The sequence below is a fragment of the Drosophila hydei genome, unplaced genomic scaffold (assembly GCF_003285905.1).
Source record: "Drosophila hydei strain 15085-1641.00,03,60 unplaced genomic scaffold, DhydRS2 tig00000001-arrow-pilon, whole genome shotgun sequence".
NCBI lineage: Eukaryota > Metazoa > Arthropoda > Insecta > Diptera > Drosophilidae > Drosophila > Drosophila hydei.
In genome coordinates this window covers 7,139,849-7,158,354 of record NW_022045643.1, presented here as the reverse complement: position 1 = coordinate 7,158,354, position 18,506 = coordinate 7,139,849, and the positions used below count along the sequence as shown (strand labels likewise).

General features: G+C 39.9%; 3 protein-coding genes across 4 annotated transcripts; all 3 read right to left on the bottom strand.

Annotated features, from left to right (window-relative positions):
* Positions 1 to 128: 128 nt before the first annotated feature.
* LOC111605078 (lysosomal acid phosphatase) lies at positions 129 to 2,784 on the bottom strand. Its single transcript, XM_023323412.2, has 5 exons — positions 2,567 to 2,784; positions 1,406 to 1,504; positions 1,272 to 1,355; positions 1,055 to 1,213; positions 129 to 996 (listed from the first exon to the last, which is right to left on the bottom strand). Exons 1-5 carry the CDS (start codon positions 2,690 to 2,692, stop codon positions 286 to 288), a joined length of 1,179 nt encoding a protein of 392 aa, XP_023179180.2. The 5' UTR covers positions 2,693 to 2,784; the 3' UTR covers positions 129 to 285.
* Positions 2,785 to 3,056: 272 nt separating this feature from the next.
* On the bottom strand, positions 3,057 to 5,360 carry LOC111605081 (prostatic acid phosphatase). 2 transcript variants are annotated; one of them, XM_023323415.2, is made up of 5 exons: positions 5,279 to 5,360; positions 4,249 to 4,332; positions 4,027 to 4,185; positions 3,442 to 3,969; positions 3,057 to 3,378 (listed from the first exon to the last, which is right to left on the bottom strand). In XM_023323415.2, exons 1-5 carry the CDS (start codon positions 5,297 to 5,299, stop codon positions 3,190 to 3,192), a joined length of 981 nt encoding a protein of 326 aa, XP_023179183.1. In that variant the 5' UTR covers positions 5,300 to 5,360; the 3' UTR covers positions 3,057 to 3,189. The 2 variants fall into 2 exon arrangements, with proteins under 2 accessions (XP_023179183.1, XP_023179182.1); XM_023323414.2 differs by lacking the exon at positions 5,279 to 5,360 and adding an exon at positions 4,501 to 5,139.
* An 11,178-nt stretch (positions 5,361 to 16,538) lies between these two features.
* LOC111605098 (cuticle protein 8) lies at positions 16,539 to 17,241 on the bottom strand. Its single transcript, XM_023323440.2, has one exon. The coding sequence runs from the start codon at positions 17,156 to 17,158 to the stop codon at positions 16,595 to 16,597; it is 564 nt and encodes a 187-aa protein (XP_023179208.2). The 5' UTR covers positions 17,159 to 17,241; the 3' UTR covers positions 16,539 to 16,594.
* Positions 17,242 to 18,506: the final 1,265 nt, after the last annotated feature.

Below are 18,506 nucleotides of genomic sequence, written 5' to 3'. Positions count from 1 at the left end.
TGATTAGTTAAGCCCTCACCTTTTAGTCGTATACTTAAAAAAAAAACATATTCAGACCATCAGAGCCATAAACCTTTAGAACCACCTTCCAACAGCTGGAGTAAGGCACGCACACCCACTTCTACATTAAGCTAGGCTGTTCGTGTGGCGTGCAAATCAATCAAACAGCAAATCATGTGCATGCGAATAGATTTTAATACATATATATACACATATAGCTCTTATGTAAGCCATTCATTTATATAGACTGTAGTTAATACTGCTAGATTAAGTTAAGAATGCCGCTCATTTGTGATATGTGATGTGTGTGCCATCGCTGGTGCCCTTGGCAATGCACAGCTGTTCGTAGGGTGCATCGGGCAGCACATCCTGTGACAGCTTCAGTAGCTGCTCAATGGGGCACTGCTTGTCGCAGCCGGGCACCTGCAGCAGCTCTGGCGGCTTGTTGGGATCATTTTGAAAATAGATCTCCACGAAGTAGTCGCCGCTGTCTGTGCGTCGGTGCAGCTCGATGGCAATCAGTGCCGAGAAGCGAGGCATCCTATCTCCCCAAACATTCAGAGCGCTGAGCACATTGGATATGGTCCAATCGTGTGCACAGGAGATGAACAACTTTCTGCCCGCTGGCTCCAGTTCGCCGTCAATCTTGGCCTGTATGTGCTTGTAAAGGTCCTCCAGGTAATAGCCACCTTTGATCTTGCACAGCTCCGGCGTATAGGCATCATATGTATACGCCTTGATTGCCAGCGGACGCATTTTGTCTGGGAAGTAGTCCTTTGTCCACTCTGGCAGCTTCAGGCCGTAGGCCAGCTGTGTTTGCAGTGAAATGAACACATTAGTCACGTCATGAGCATAGGTGACATTAAGGCCCGTCAAGTCGGTCAGCTCGCGTAGCAACTCAGCGTTCTTCTCATGTAAAGCGAGCACCTCTGGCGTGTGCATTACCTCCCAGACGGCCTCATCGTATCGAGGGCAGGGCACCTTCTGGCGCAGGATCTGCAAATAGTTCTATATTAATACCCCTTAATGGGCCTGCTATTGCTGGCAGCCTTACCTTGTCGGTGGCCTCGGGCTCCATGTAGATGGGTATGGGCTGCCAGTTGAGGAGCATATTCCACTCCAAGGGCGTATTCTCTGGCGGAAACAGGCCGGCCAGCACCATCTGCAGCGACATAATAGTGCGTGATGATTGTGTTGCCTGGGCGTGCAGCAGCTGAAATAAGCAAACGAATTAGTCATGTATTAGCCCAAGATCGAATTAGGCAACTCACATCCGGTTGATAGTAGGGCAGCAGAAAGTTTTTGTAACGCTTGCGCAACTGTTTGCCTATTTTGTAGAGCTCCACTTTGGCTGCCTATAGAATGAGAATGTTATTTTAATTTATTATTTAATTATTTCACTTACATTCGTCAGCTGACCCCAGCCATAGGGCTCATAAGTTTCGTTTATATGTGGATCTTTGGGGAATGTGTTGACAGGTGTGCGCGGGCCATGTCTAAACAGCTGTAAATGAATTATGAATATTTAAAAATATTGAAATGAAAGAAATTTTTAAAAAAAGATGTAGGCAAATAAATAACCTATAAATGAATGAGTTTAATTAAATTTGCAATTAATGGCTAAAGGATCAGCTCCTATGACTGACTTCCATCAAGCAGACAGTATCTTGAAAGCTTGCTACAGGGTATACTTGTGTCCGGTCTAGTCAAGTCGATTCTTCACTTGCTTTTAGTAGCTCATTAACAATAATTTTTTATGTAGTTGCTTGTTGCATTCTAATTAGAAATACATTAAAATAATTAGCTTTGCGCAAGCATTTTTTAATTTGCTTAGCAAACCGGTTGGATTGCTTAAAATCATGATAAAACCATTTGGAATTAAGTATACGTCATGTTGCTCAAACTGGTCTAGAAGTGGTCAAGTGGTATAGAGCAAAACTAATTAATATTATTATAAATACCGTTTGAACAAGGGTTTCCAAATTAATTTCAAGTAATTCGAATTTTATGTATTCCAACACACTTCTATCTCAATTAACAGTTTGATATTAAGTATACGCCATACGCCTTCAATTTCAAGCGAATATAATTGAATATTAATCATGTTCTAACAATGGATTCTAAATGAATTCTAAATTAATTTATGCATTTATCGAAATGTATATTTAAATATCTTCATATTTCAATAAGCCACAAATTAATTTTTATAATAAATGAAGTTCTGACAGTAGATACTCTATCAACTCACATAAGAATATGGAAATAATTTCAATTAAAGCTGAGTTCATATGACCTGCTATCACATTTTCACTCATAACAAAGATGTTTACCTCTCCTTTTCACTATGAGTGCCTAAATTAAAGCCTCTTTATAGTCTCATTATAAAGATTAAATAGCTCACAAAAGTGGAAACACACATTTAATAATTTTATGGTCTAGGGCCTACGAGTCGCAATGTGTATAAATTATTTTCGGCACTACATAAGTATATGTATCTACACACATATATGTTTGATATATCGCGCTTACAGAGTGAAAGCAATTATAAGAGTTGAGAATTATTTACCACATGCACAAGCTCCAACGTTGAGTTTGAGCTGTCCAGTCCTCGTGGATGCTCATCCTGTGGCACAATGGCTGCTCCCACAAGAAGCAGGCCCAGCCACAGGCTAACCAAATACTTGAGCCACATTATAAATAATTTGATTTGATTTATATATATATGAATATATATATATTTATATGTGTGTATAGTGTTTTATTAGATTGGCGAACTTCCAGCTGCGTCGAGACTCACTCGTCTAGTGACTGCACTAATAGCAGCCGAGCGGCTTTTAAGTCGCGATTATGTAGAACGAAATCGAGAGAATCGAGAATATGTTTGCCCAGATAGCGAACAGCGTGAGAGATGACGTTGCACGATACGCAAACAGTTGCTGCACAATAAAAATAAAAAAAACTTTTAATAACACACAAAATTAAATATAATCAAGGCGAAAGTGCCCCGCACAAAAAGCTAATTTACCCAAAAAAAAATACAATTCTGGTAAACAATTATTTGATTTCTTTTTGGGGTTTTTGTATGTAGTTTATTTCGATTTTGTATTTATTGCCCTCTGAATGCATGACCAGCTTTCATCATCTAATACTGAATACTGAGCGCTCTGCGATGATTTCTCAGAAATTTTGTTACTGATCGATTTTGCGTGGCGGCGGTTCCACAAAATTGGCGTTACGAGCGCGACAACGCTGCTCCATGGGCTCATTGGGCAGCACCGATTCGCTCAGCTCGACGAGGCGATTCAGTGGACATTGCAGCTCGCAGTCGGCCAGCTTCAACTGCTCCAGGCAGCCAAATTCATCGTTGCGCAAGAAGATCTGCAGAGATGAAAGCAGATATATTATTGCCCCTTGCAAAGGCTAAGGCATAAGTTGCATTACCTCCACATAGTATTCCCCTGTTTTGAGGTTTCGATGCGTTTCAAATATGGCCATCACGGCGAAGCGCGGCATCTGACGTTTCCAGAGACCCAGGGCGGAGAGTATATTGCCCACCGTCCAGTCGTGGCCCGTATAGATGAACATGCCGCGTTCCTTGGGTTTCAGGGTGCCCGCCTGCTTTGCCAGCATCTCGTCGTACATTTTACGCAGGAAGGGGCCGCCCTTGATCTTCTGCATCTCGGGCGTATACGCATTGTAGATATAGCTCTGCTCGGCCAGGAATTGCATGCGCTCTGGAAAGTAGTCCTTGGCCCAGTCGGGCAACTTATAGCCAAACTCCTGTTCGGCTAGCAGAGTTATATACAAGGAGTTGACATCCTCGGCATTGCGCATGGCCATGCCCGTCAGATTGCTCAGCTCTCGCAGCATATCTGCATAGGGCGCCTGCTGAGCTATTACTTCGGGCAGCTCGAACACCTCATCCCGTGCCTCGAAGTAGCGCGGGCAAGGCGTGCGCACAAGCAGCAGCTGTTAAACAACTTGTAATTAAAAACTCTGTTTATTTGTATATAGTGATCAGCATACCGAGTCCTGATCCAGTGGCTCTGACAGAATGGGTATGGGCTGCCAGTTGAGCTGCTTATTCCACTCCATGGGCGTGCCGCGCGGCTCAAACATGCTGGCCAGTGTAGTTTGCAGCGACATCATGGCTCTCGGCGAGGCTGTTGATTGCGCGTGTAGGCGCTATATAGTATATAGATTCGATATATATTCATCAGCATAGTTTAGAGTAAAAGTGAAACTTACGTCAGGTCTGTAAAAGGGACCCATAAAGTCGCCATAGCGCCGATGCAGCCAACGACCCATGTCGAATAACTCTTTCTTGCCGCGCTGTAAAATAAAATTATAAAAAATTTAAAGAATTTGTTTTATAATTATTCCTTAAGATATAATATAAATTTAAAGTCTTTAAGTTACAGAAAATGTTTAAATCAATTTTTAATTATTTTTAATATATTTTCTTTCCTCATATGGAAGTCTCAGATGCTACCAACTCACATTAGTCACATGCCCCCAGCCAGTGGGCTTAAAGCTGTCCTTGATATAAGGATCGTTGGGAAAGGTGTCGACAGGTGTGCGTATGCCATGTCTGAACACAATATGCACCAGTTCCAGCGTCGATTCTGTTGTGTTTGGCCGTGTTTTGAGGCACTTGTTCAATCTGTTGGGCTGAGCCCAGGGCGGCAGCTTGGCCTCCGCCCGGTTGTTGAACACAATGATGGCAACGATTGCCAAGACAGCGCCAGCAGCCAAGGCACTCATTGTGAGTATTTGCTTGCGTGTGCAGCGACCGAATATCATTTTGATGGAGTTGTTCCTTATATAGCCTGCGAGGCACACACACGCGGAAGTTACGATGAAGGCGCGACGACAACGATACAAGTCGTAAATATCAGTGAAACGTGATTTCTCAGATCAAATGGATGCGCGGATCGTAATTCGAAATGCATTCGCAATGGAGTTGTCAACGGATTGGACAGCGTGTGCGTTTGGCGCGTGCAGTTGCTAGCGCAGCTGACACTCAAATAAAACCTAGACAAGTGGATACGGAGAACTTAAGCACTAGATAAATCAACTGCCGTGCGCTTGGGATTGTTTATTGTCTCACAGAGAGAGGTAGAGAAACTAATAGAGATGGAGCGAGAGCGAGCGACATTGACGTGCGCTGACTAACTGTAACTGTAACTGTAACTGCAACCTGAGCCGATTTTCCATTGAAATATCGGGCATAAAGCCGAACCAATTAATTGGGTATTTCAGTTAACCATGCAATTACCTTAGTTGCAGGTCTCTGCATCGGGAAAACTGAATTCCCACGTCTATTTTTAGACACATGTTTCAGCTTCAGTTCCACTTCCAGTTCCAGTTTTCTGCTTTGGCATTTCTCCTTTTGACAGAAACCTTTAATTGTTAAAACAACAAAGAGATATTTAAAAAATATATATACCACAAGCGATACGATTTGTTGCGCTGTACCTGTTCCAGGTGCTGGAATTGTTTGCTCATGAGAAGATTTTTGTTGGCAACTTCATGCAAATTATATTATAATGAGCACTCAAAACAATCAGGCATATTCAATCTGTCTGCTGGCTGGAAAATTGATTGTGTGCCAATTATTTTTGTTGATTAACATGCATTATGACGGGGGCATCAAGTGAGTTGTTCAGTCAGAGAATTGGAATAGAAATACGAATAAAATTTCTATTCATATGATTCTAACTGAATTGTGACTTAAATGTTGTTTGAATAGAATGTTATGCTATAATCTTTTGCTTAGCTAAGTTGTAGATCTATCATGTTTGTTAGGCAAACTTAGCCTTAGCTAATATGCAAGACCTTGAGCTTTGTTACTCTCAATGTATATCAAGAAACAATGTGGACTAATTGCTTTGCCAAAAATACAATACTTGCAATTGCCAGAACTCGATTCTAGGTTACTCTAACATGTTTATTGGGTACTTCGAACTTTTGTAGCTGCAGGCGAAGTCTTAAACTAAACTTCTAAAGTCGAAGATAGAGTTAGTTAGAGTTAGTTAGAGTCGAAGGTAGAGTCGAAGATAGAGTTAGAGTTAGAGTTAGATAGAGTTAGTAGAAGAGTTATGCATAGCTAAAATTATTTCATTTTTACATTAATAAAATTAAAATTATTTTTCTAAATTTCTGCTTTCCCTTTCCCACTTATAGAGTATAGAACCCCGAGGTTTACCCAAAAAAAAATATTAGTTTATATTTGCAAAAAATTTGTTGGTTTTCCACAATTTTGTGGCACAATTATTGACACTGAGCTGTTGTCATAATAAACTGAGCATGCATTGTTTAAACAAGTTGGTTGGTTTTTTTATTTTTTGTGGCTGCTATATAGACAAGCGAGCCAAAGTATGATATAAAAGCTAACGGTATATAGATAAGCAGTTACTGGCGTCTTAGTGGACAAACGTTAGTTAGTTAAGTTTAGTTCAGTTCAGTTCAGTTTCAGCTCGGCGGCTGTCATTGCCTTTTAGAGGTTAATTAATAGACGCCGTTAGAATTCGTCCACCTCAATGCCTTTATAGAACTTCCGAAATATGCAATTAGCCGCCGAAAGAGAAAAAAATTGTGCTGAATAACTTAAATTGGTGACAGCACAAGGCATGAGGCTGTCTCTAGACTTGAACTTATGTAGAGTTTTTTTTTCAGTTTATCACGCATTTAGCTGCAGTTTGTTTCATAATTGCCAGCATACCTGCATTGTTTGTAGCGACAGCAGACGGCAGACAGGAGACTGCCGACAGTTCAGATCACATCAGATCGAATGGGATTCGAATCACTATATCAACGTATCAACGCAATTGACATTTGAATTGCATCAGCTGCCAAGCGATTAGAACTAATTAAATAGCGAAATTTGACATGGCCTTGCGGCAAAACGGAAGATCTTTGAAACTAGACTTGTAAATGAATGCATAATTTATTTGCGTTTAATCGAGTTAAGTATTTTAAAACTTCTCAAAGAGAGAGTTGACACTGATAATTGAGATAAATAGGCAAAGTAAAAGTAGTTGAAACACTTATCTCCGAAGAACATCATTAAACTTTCGCTTTAAATTAAGCCTGTGTAAAGTTAACTATATTAAGTATATATGCTTGTACTAATAAACAAAAATACCAGACTGAAGCTGCATAAGCCATTCCGAAAGCTACAAAATGATGTATATATATTTCACAAACTATCAACCCAAGTGGCTTCCCCTCGACCCTCTCTGCACACATCTTCTATTGATAACGAAGTCACTCACCTTTCTTTATTTAAATTAAAATAATTTTCTTAATAATTTTGGCACGATTAGATTATTAAACATAAATAAAAAATTACTAAGAAATTTTAGACACTATTTCATAGCCAAATCTCTTAAATTTTGCCTTGGGTAGGATTCTGATAGTGTCAAAGCAATCTTCACTAAATTCATAGCAAATAAATCTATAAAAAATGATGGCATGGTATTTAAATGTATAATACGAAAAACTAAAAGATCCACAGCTTGAGAGCTACAGTAAGACAAGTCGGCCAGTGAACAACTCTCTCTACTGTGTGGAACCACTCTTAATATAGAATTATAGCAATGTTTTATGTTAACTCAATATATAATTGCCCGATTAAATAAACTCCTATTCTAAAAGTAATAAGCTCAACTGTCAAATTAAAGATGAAATCGTAAATTGTCTAGAAAAATCGTTTGAAAACATTAAAGTCAACTATGCGAGACTTATAAAAATAAAATCTGAAAATATTCAAAATATTTTTAATATTTATTTCCATTACTAGCATTTTTATGCTGCATAACATTCACATTTGATACAAGTTATAAATAAGCAGAAATTGTTTGCATGCAGCAATTCGAGATTTTTATCTGCTTTTCCCCTTTCGTTCAACAAAATTTCTAATAGTCGATAGTTACACCAATTGAACTTTAATCGCTGTGACTTTTGTCATTGCTTTATCGTTCAGGCGACACATAGCAGTCAAAAGCGACATCCCTTCCGCCCTTAAATGATCCCCTTGCCAAAAAGAAGAAAAAAACGATTTGGGGACGGACAAAATCCCAATATGCTGGGCTTTGTCTCATTGAATAGCCACTGCCACGCCCCTTTTATAGCATAGCGTTCCGTGTGTATGGGCGTTTAACTACGCGCATTCGAATTTTTATGCGCGTCTGTTAGAATTTTCAGCTATTTCAGCGAAAAGGCACGAAAACAAAAACCAAAAAATGAAACACAGGAACTGGCGAAAAATGTTGTCGTACAAATCTTTGAAATGGCTCCGCTGAGAACTATTTCAATGCGTCGAATCAATAAATTGTGCCCGGCAATCGCAACGCTTTGTCTGACAATTTGGCTGCCATCTTTTTTGGCGCTAGAGCCATAGGGCCATCGCCTCAGTCAATAGTTTGTCTGCTCTAATCGTAATTGCATGGCTGATAAATATTAATGTAATGCGCGAAGATCCTGTGCCCGATGCTGTTTCCTGACTGCTTGCCCGAATACCCTAGACTCTGCATATAGATGCAAAAGGGTCTTCACTTTGACTCAGTTGTAAGTCCAACATATATGAAAAAATTATATTGAAGATGTTTACAATTTAGCTAGTTATAAAAGAATTTATCTTGTGTGGGACATAGCTTTTATATATCGAATCATATAGTTCCGATTCAGCAGCTCAGAGAACTAGATTTAAAGCTCATATATGCTTTTATATACCCACAGCTATAGAGCTATACCACGATTCTTTCATATGCAGACAATGTATATGAAGTCTTTTAGATTAGCTCAGATCAGAAGTTGCTTAGAAGCAGCACCAGAAGTAAATCATATATACTTACATACATCTATATACATAAAGTCACAGCTATATTTATCTATCAATTTGATGTGGTTTATTAAATTACCACAATTTTCAGACTCATTTTAAATTCATATTCTTCTGCTGCTGCTCCAGCGTCGTCTTGTGTCTGAACGTATTAATATTTTATATATTATATAAAGTATATTGATGTAGGGCATCTGCGCGTCCATCACATCATTGCAGTGCAATTCCACTCGTTCTAATGTGCATTTTATGGGAGCTTAGCACGTGGCCAGCCTACATACTTAGCGCTCTCGATAGAATTTCGCAATGCTTACAAGCATTTCAGTTAAAAATAATTCCATTTATTTGTTTGTTTTTCGCAAGGGCTACAAATTACGCAGTCCTCGCGATTGAAGTGAAAGTCATTTGCAAATTGTTAATATTGATAAGAAGGCCAAAGAGCCAAACACGCGCTTTGCATGAAAGAGAAGAAAAGGGAGAGACAGAGAGATGGAGAGGGTAAAAGCTGTGCTAATTGGCTAAAGGTAATAATATATTATTTTCTATATATTTATTTTCTATATATATTTGTGGCTCAATAGAATTCTCACTAATTGAATCGCTTTTCTTTTGTGCTAAAAATAAAAATCGAAATTTTGAATTATTTTTAATTGCATATTAATTAGCTGCTTGAGCTTTTTGGAGCTGTTTAATCGCGTTCATATCATGTGCTTTACAGCAAATTACAAGCAAATTATACACATAATTACGCTTTAATGTTCGCCCTGGCCATGCCCCCAGTCCACAGCCGAGAGCCGACAGCCGTCAGCCCACAGTAACGCATCAATGCAAAGTAAAATTGTGTGTAAAAAATGTGATAATTAACTTAAGTCCCCTGGGAATTGGTGAACGAGTTCATGTTGTTGTTGTCAGTAGCTGCTTTCTGCTTAAATGCCTCACACACGCAGGTCTGTCCTCCAATGCTCCTGCATAAATACGCACACATACACACTCATTGTCAGTTAATTATGTAAAATTCCAAGGCGTATATATTCATTTAAAAAACAAGTAAAAACTGTTTTTTTTCACACAAAAAGGATTTTCCATTCATTCCATTTTCCAGACACGTGCACAGGTTTGCAAAAGACCTACACCTGTACAGGTGAGCCACACATATGTGCATTAGAGATGAGCATAATATGATTATTAGAAATTTATCTAGGGCAGAGATTAAATGTATTAGGGAAAGTAGCAGAGATAACGTTAGCTAAAGGCAAATGAAAATATTGCATTCAGTTTCTACATTTCAAAAACTATGTGAAAAATTAATTTTATTATTCTTAATAAAATATTTTAAATTCAAAACTTACTAGTATTTTTTAATACCACATAAAAATGCTTTGCAATTGTTTGTTGCGTGCTGTCATGAGCGCATCTCAAAAATATGCCAGTCACACTGTCACAGTGTTGTTGTTGCTGTTGCTGTTATTGCTCTTGTGGCTTTATAAATTTAAATAATGTTTACCCAGAGCAGCTGTGCAGGTGTCTGTCGCATGTGGTGGGTGGTGGTTCGACGGCCGTGTGTGGGTTTCGTCCGTCATTTCAACTTACACACTTTTGACTTTCTTCATTTGCTTTGTTAATGAGCGTCTCATAATGCATATAATTAAAAGCAACAACAATAGAGCTCGCTCACACATGCACAGACATGAACGTGGGCAATTAGTAATTCTCGTTAGGCAAAGGTTTTTCCTTCCTGTTCCTGTTTGTTGCCATCTTCCGCTTAGAATGCATGACAGTTGCTCTCGGTGCTAATCCTTTATAAATAATGCATTGAAATGTTGCTTATGTACACAGCAAGGCAGGGAGGGGCAGAGAGACAGAGGGAGAGAGAGTGGGTGAGTTTCAGAGAAAGCAGCTGGGAGCGCATTTTACAAGCGCTTTCGCTTGTCCTGCCGGAAGTCAGGCCAACGAGCCAGATCCTGAGCTAAGCTCCATTTAATTCAATTTGCATAAAGTGCTTGGCATTTTATTAACCCACTAAACGTAATTTAGTGCCCGGCCAGAAACCTGAGTCCGGCCCAGGCCGCATGCTTCAATTGCCCCGCTGATGAAGTGCCGGCCACGCCAGGCCTCCATGGTGGCGCATCCCCCACCCCCAAAACGACCCCCTCCTCATCGCTCTCTCGTCTTGGTCCTATCCCTAGGGCTCATGCCGGCCCCAATTATTGAAAGTCCGCAGCGCAGCTTTTGTTGATTTTACCGACCTTGTGCCTAGTCGACCGTTAAGTGGAGCATTTGTGGGCAGCCTAACGACGGATACGGCCGCAGCCGCCGGTGCCCGCTGTTGCATTTTGGCCAAGATTTTTATTTGGCATTTATGTAAAATCAAGTCAAGTCCTTACCGGCCACTTGAGCTAACAAAAAGACTGAGAAAGAGAGCGCGCGCTGGGCTAAGCAGTCATAACGCCTCAATATGGCCATAAATAAATACTTTAAGTTAAGCAAATTAGGCTTAGGCTAAGCTTAGACGTACAGCGAAACGTGTTAAATATTTATAAATAATTAATTATATAAATATGCATAATGTTTGTGAACTGAGAAGGAATTTAACGACAATATTTGCGTAAAGGCTGATGTTTATAGTACAAGATTACAATAAATTAGTTTTTGAAGTAATTTGAGCTGTTGAGGTTGTTACTTTGAAAGGCATCAAATTGATATTTATAAATAATAAATAAATACTTCAGGAAAAAAGTAGAAATTATCGATACTTGTTGAACAACTTCAGCTATGCCTATACAAAAAATTTAAAAAAAAAAAATATATTTATCTATAAAAAAATATAAATATATTAAAGCCTCTACTGCTGAACACACTTGAAGCTTATATTTATTAAGAAAAATATCCACATACCAAATATTATGACCTCAAACTGTCCTGGTCTTTATTATTTCAGACAGTTCTAGTCCTGCTCTACCTATTTGACATGCACACAAATCTTGCCACACACTTCCTAAATAATGCCACCTCCCTACCGCCCGCCCGCCTTTATCTATCTGCTCGCCTGCTTAGGCAAAATGAAGATTAATGCACACATAAACACTAATTGGTGACCGCACATGACTCTTGTCTCCTGACCTGAGACACAGCTACACGCGCCGCCTGTTCTACGGTCACAAATTATGCGCCTTTGGCGCAGTAGCAAAAAAACAAAGCCAGCTCCATTGGGCTAGTCAGCCATCAAATACTTGAAGCGCGAAATATAAAACATAAAATATGATTAAGACATACAAATCCAGAAAAGCCCCAAGAAAAAAGGAAAAGAAAACGAAAAGGAATAGCAAAAGGCAAGCGAAGCAATGCAAAATCAGAGAAATATAGCCAACGCAAGCATTTCGGACAGCCGAAACGATCCAAAGTAGGCAGCACAAGTTTGATATGATTGGTTTTTGGCTTGGCTTATGAATTTGGGGCGCCCAAACGAGGAAAGGGCTAACGAGGCGAGCGAAGGGTGCGACGGATGGACGTGTTGGCCCCAAAACTGACCGCTCATAAATTACAACAGCAACAGCAACCAAATGGTATCAACGTATTTTTGGCCCCAAACACCCAAATGAGCAAATATCAAAAGCTATAAAACCATTTAGTCAGATGAGCGTGAAATTTTTTTCCTTTTTTTGCTCTGTGGTAATTTTGGCTCGGATCTTGTGCGGCTTTTAAACAAACGACAAGCGTTGAGGCCACAAATTTTGCAACAACTGTGCGACGTTTTATGAGTATGCCACGCCCACAGAATATAACACAAACACCAGAACAGAGCAGACCAGACCAGGCCAGGGCAGAGCAGCGCACATCAGCAGCAGCAGTGGCCAGGCCACTTTCTGGGTGGCAGCGTTAAATAACATTTAAATGGTGGCATCACACGTATACAGGCGGCCAAGGGGCTAAAAAAAATGGGCGGGTTGCGGCTGTTGAGGCAAGACAGCGAAGCCGACTACAGTTTTTGGCGGTTTGCCTTGGCTCACTCGAAGCCTGTCCAGCAGCTGCTGTCCTGGCCGCCTGCTTATGACGGCAGCAGGAATTAAATTTCATTTAATGTGTCGACGGCGGCGAAAACTTTGCGCACACATGTGCTGGCCAAACATTTGATGATAACAAAAGCAGGTCAGCACCAGACCACCGCCCACTCAACACCAACCAGGATATTAGATTGTTGTTGTTGACGTTGTTGTTGCCCTGTGGTCGAGCCTGGCCGGAAAAAAAACTTATGATTATTTTGCGCAATTAAGCCAAATTATATGTATTTATGTAGTGTAGTCTGAGATTCGCTTGAAGGTCGACTTCGTCGTCGTCAATGCCAACAACATTTGCGGTCATTTGAGTGCTTTAATTGTGGCCAAAACATCTGCTGTTATGGCTGAAAAGGCAGGCAACATAAACATTTCTAATGGAGCAAACACAAAACTGACTGCTGATATCTTAGAATTGCAACTTAGAGGGCGAGAGAGAAATAGAGTGGGGAGGGGGAAAGAGACAGATGGAAACTTAGCTTCCAGGAAATCGAATGAGAATTATTTAAATTTTTTTCGGCACAGTTCACCTGACGAGCGAGTGGCCAATTGCTTGTAAGCTGTACGCAGAGCCCGTAGAAGATTCTTGATTCTCAGAATTGAAATTATTTTCAGAGCAAATAAACTGACGGTTTTATGGCTTATTTATCATTCACTTTTCAGATGGATGACAGCTGGCATGCTTAGGAATATCTTGAAGTTATCACTTAGGACACTTAGCACATCTCCTCTTCATAGTCTGTCATACCTCATGCTGCTCATCAATGCAGCTTCTTATTCTCACCAAGCAAACATGTGCCTATCATACAAGCTTTATCATTTACTTTCTCACACTAGCTAGGCTTATTTAAAATATGTTTAGCAGTCAGAGACTTTACGATATGTCATCACATATGATTCTGTGTGTAAATTTATGATTGCATAATTTGCTTAGACTCGATTGCTGCAATTCATGTTTTATGCCTAAGCCTTCGTTTTTTTATGACATCCATCCTGGGTGACTACTTGGCTTGTCTGTCTGTGATGTCCTGATGCGACATTTAGCCCAGTTTTACGGCTCGACCTCGTTGCCAACGATTTTCCGCTGTCCCAGGCGGCGTATGCGCAATATTTCAGTTTGCCGCTTGTTGCTCATGTCGCCATCATCATCAGCATCATCATTATCATTATCATCATCATTATTGTCATAATCGTTGCTGCATCTCTTCATCTCCATCATCATATTCACAACTTAACGTCCACTTCGCCGTCAAACAGGCCGTAAAGTGGCATTTCCGTTGTCGTCGTCCTTCGCTGGTTCGTTTGGCTCCGTTCGCTGGTTCGTTTGGTTCGTTCGTGCTCCCTTTTTGTATGCAGCATAAAATTAAATTATTTGTTGCATAAGCTGGGCAACCGACTTCGGCCCCGCACCGCCTCAGCCGCCCCCGCAACCGCCTTCGGGCACTACAAAAACCAACGAACTATGCACCAAAGTGCTAAGCCATGAGAAAGTGTGCACTTGAAGCGGCAGAAGCCGCATGCTACATAGCCCATGGCCACGCCCCCGCATCGCCGTTGCCGTTGTCGTTGAAGGCAGCAGCACATTATTATACTTTGAGCGGCGCCGAAATCAGGCAAAACTTTCAGTTTGGCCGCTACTGCTGCTGCTGCTGCTGCTTTTCTTTATTTTTATTTTTTATTTTTTATTTTTGTCATAACAGTTGAAGACGACGAAGAAGAAGAAAGTAAAGACGCCCAAAAGAGGGCAACAGTTTTTCCACGCGTTGCACTTTTAGTTGCGAGCGTCGCCTTCGTTTTCATTACATTTCGTTTCATTCATTTATTCCACGCGCTCTCTCTCTCTCTCTACCTCGCTCCCTTTATCCCTCCCTCTTTCATGCTCCCTTCATTCATTTCGGACTTGGCGATTTAATTCGACTTTCGACTCGTTCGCTCAGTAACTCCGGGTCCCAATTTCCTACAACCACCGCCCGCCCGCCAGCAAAACATTGGACTTATGTTGCGGATTATGAAGTCTCACGAATGTGGTATACGCTTACAATAGAGCATAACATAGCTCAAGAGTATAATACCAAATATAACAAAGCAATGATAGCTTTCAAGTTCATTATGTTTATATGTTCTTTGATCAAGCCCACTCTCTTATTGTATTTACTTGTACTTATGAGAATCTCATAGAAAAGCGTAGAACTACTGATCAGGCTTACTACTTACAACCCTTGCATATGAGAATCTCATAGAAGAGTGCAGAGTTACCGTCTATATGTTAAATATATTTTGTAATCGAATTCCTTTTCTTTCTTGTGCTTATAGGCATGGTTCAATAAAAGTGTTGCGACTTAAAGGAGCTAATATAAAATCTTGGTAAATATATTCCTTTTAGAATAAACTACAATATATATTTGTTTTGTACTACTTAAAAACTCTCGAGCTCCCCAAGGCTTTTCTTTTTGTTAGTGTATTTCAGTAAACTAACAAAGTGCAATGCGAACTCTTTGTATAAATTTCACGGCTGGTCTGATGGGTCTCCACCGCCAGCTCAGTCCGGCTCTGGCATGGCATGCGTTTGTCTTGCGAGCTCACCTGGTCGTTTTCACCTTCCCAATTTCATTTTTTTCTCTGCTTTTTTTCGTTAAGGCAGCCGCAATTTCCACTGCTCATTTGCATATTTAATGAAACCGTATAAAGCAGCAAAGGGTCGGGATAGGTCAGGCGTAAGTACGTAGGCAAATTATGAGCCAAAAATGCACAGGTTTTTATTTTCGTTCTCAGCACGAATGCGAATAAATATGTGTATATTTGTATGTATGTTCATGTGAGTTCTTCTTATCTGGACGCTGTTACCGCTGCACCAAGTTGTCAACAACTCGGTGGGAAAAATTCTTCTGTAGACAATAAATGCATCCCATCATTTACATAGGCAGCTTTGCTTCGGACTTAAGAGCTTATTCCGTTTCGGCGCTTCAATCAGTTTGACCAGATGCCAGATTCTGGAAAATCTTTGCCCTGCGGTCTCGTAACACTTGCAGATTTATGTGACCGCAAAACTTTGCTGCACGGCATAAATTAATGTTGAATTGATGAATTTGCATGAGACAGCAGGACTAATCGGATATTTGGCTAATTTGCAAAGCTTTTTATGAGATTTGCACACAAAAACCAAATTTGAGTTGAGTAATAAATTTATTGTTCAGCTTAAAGCGCCGCTAAATTTAGGCAATTATATATATAACTATTTATGGTATTAACTATTAAAGCAGAGAGGCAAATCAAATGGGTTAATAAGATTATAAAATATAGGTGGTAAGCAATATTTATAAACAAACATTTCAAGTTAATGCAATTTAAGAAAAAAAAATTAACGACTCTTATTTAAATTATAAATTTCAAGCAGTGTATGCGCGCCTACTACTAGCTTGCCAAGCAGTTCCTGTGGCACTTAATGCACACTTCAAAGCAGTGCACTGCTTATATGTGACTCTCAAACTTTAAATATATGCCTAAAAGTATGCTTCGCAAAAAATTAGTGCAAGAATTTAAAAGTTCTTAAATTTTCTTTAGAATAAAACGTATTTTGTTCACTTTATCTCAGCTTACGCATAATGTTTATTATATTATATTTATATTATATTTTCGTTCATTTTTTACAGAGGTTTTGTGGATTTTTTTTTTATCAAAAGTTAGCTTCCGTTTCAATTTACCACCATTTGCTGCCCGTATCCTGTTTCACATCCACATAGCTGCTGGCATGTCCATGGCCATGTCCATAGTAAGCATGATCATATGACTTGTGTTCTGGCTGATGGTGGGCATGTCCAATGTGCTTAACGACAGCCTGGAAGCCATTGTGGTCATCGGCCGTGTACTCCACGATGCGAGTGCGTCCGTCAGCCTCCTTCATGGTGTAGCCCCCCTTCACCTTGTCGCCATCACGCGTCTCCCACTGCTGCTTGATGTCGCCCGTCTTGGTATCCTTGACGCCATAGTCGAACTGATACTTGGGATGATGATGTGCCTCCTCAGCCACATGATGGTGCTGTGGTGCCCAGTGCACCTGCTGTGATGCCACATGATAGTGCTGCTCCTGCTGCGGTGCCCAGTGCTGCACCTGCTCGTGGCTATGCCACGTCTTGGGTGCCTCATGATGCGTCTTAATGCTGTAGCCCACGCCATGGCCATGCTCATAGCCACCATGTGGCAGATAGCTGGCCGCCGCAACGCCCAGCAAAGCGCAACAAACCAAAGTCAATTTCTGAGCCATTTCAAAGAAGTGATTTTCGGGATTTCTAGAGCTGAGCTTGCTTGATGAGAAGCGCAAATGGAACTGTGATGCCAAACGAACAGTTTCAAACCTTTTTATAGCTCAACAAAACATTCTCGAGCTCAAATGAAATATGAATTAATTAGTTTTCTGGAGGTTAAATAGGCTGGCACAAGTGAAATACAAAAAAAAAATCCATAAAAAATGCTTCAAATATTTGTGCAAATTTTCCATTTCCAAATAACGTATTCAAAATATTTGTTAGCCCGATTGCTCGTTGCCCAATTAAAAGCGGCCCAAAATCCACTTCAACAACGGCAACCACAATTAATAAATGGGGCGTTAACAGACCAAAGGCAGCGCAACGCTTGAACAACTATTGTTGTTGCTCTAGTTGTTGTTGTTGTTGTTGCTTTGGCTGTTAGAAATCAATCAACAAGTGTGGCCCGCTTTCAATTTTTTAACCAAAAACAACAAATGCCTCGGCTCGCTGCATTTGCAAGCCAAGCTTCAAGTGGTTTGTTTTTTTTTTTTACTTTTTCGCCCAAGCCAAAACTCTGAAATGACCTTGAGACGCATTGCAGAAGGGGCTTTGGCCAGTAATGCCCATAGTATGAGGCATGCGGGGGGTCCAGTGCTTCCGAATTAGTGCTAAACTAAAGACCGGCTAATGAAACTGATTTGTTTTCGAGCATAAAATATGATTAATTGTTGTTAGCTGATTTATCATGCTGTGAGCTGCCAAAAGGGTGTGCTGGGCACTCTTAACGCACATACGTAAAATAGGCTCGTTAGCAGGAAGGAAGGTTGCAAATTATACTAAAAATAACGCATTCTAATTAAACAATCGACATTCACAAGTCTGCAGCTAGCTAAAAATAAAGATAAAGACAAAGTTCAAATAATGAATTTTCTTTGAATTAATAACAATTTCAGAACATGAATAGCAAAATTTTTAAAAATGAAAAACAAACTGAATTTATTGGAAGCAAAGCACAACAGAACTCAAGAATTATTAGTAACAAAAAAATTTAAAATAATTTACAAAAAAAAAGGAATTTTCTTATAAAATCCGCTTAATTTTTTTTCTATTATTAATTCACCTTTCAATTAATCATATTTTTGTCTGTATAAATAAACAAAAATAAATATATATAACACATTTTTTGGTTTATTATTATTGTTTTGTTAATTAGTAAATACCAAACATAACAATACTGTATCTGTCCATATCTCAATTAATAAAAAACTCAAAACAGAATTTTGTGGAACTTACAGTTTCTGTGTCTTTTCGATACAAATGCATTCCTTTTCAATCGCAAATGCCCTCCAATTTGTTCAATTCTTT

Coding starts and splice junctions, on each gene's coding strand:
- LOC111605098 (XM_023323440.2), bottom strand. CDS start 17,158: ATGGCTCAGAAATTGACTTTGGTTTGTTGCGCTTTGCTGGGCGTTGCG.
- LOC111605078 (XM_023323412.2), bottom strand. CDS start 2,692: ATGTGGCTCAAGTATTTGGTTAGCCTGTGGCTGGGCCTGCTTCTTGTG. Junction 1,505..2,566: donor CGTTGGAGCTTGTGCATGTG/GTAAATAATTCT, acceptor ATTCATTTACAG/CTGTTTAGACATGGCCCGCG. Junction 1,214..1,271: donor TGCCCTACTATCAACCGGAT/GTGAGTTGCCTA, acceptor TGCTTATTTCAG/CTGCTGCACGCCCAGGCAAC.
- LOC111605081 (XM_023323414.2), bottom strand. CDS start 4,803: ATGATATTCGGTCGCTGCACACGCAAGCAAATACTCACAATGAGTGCC. Junction 3,970..4,026: donor AGCCACTGGATCAGGACTCG/GTATGCTGATCA, acceptor GTTGTTTAACAG/CTGCTGCTTGTGCGCACGCC. Junction 3,379..3,441: donor CAGGGGAATACTATGTGGAG/GTAATGCAACTT, acceptor TCATCTCTGCAG/ATCTTCTTGCGCAACGATGA.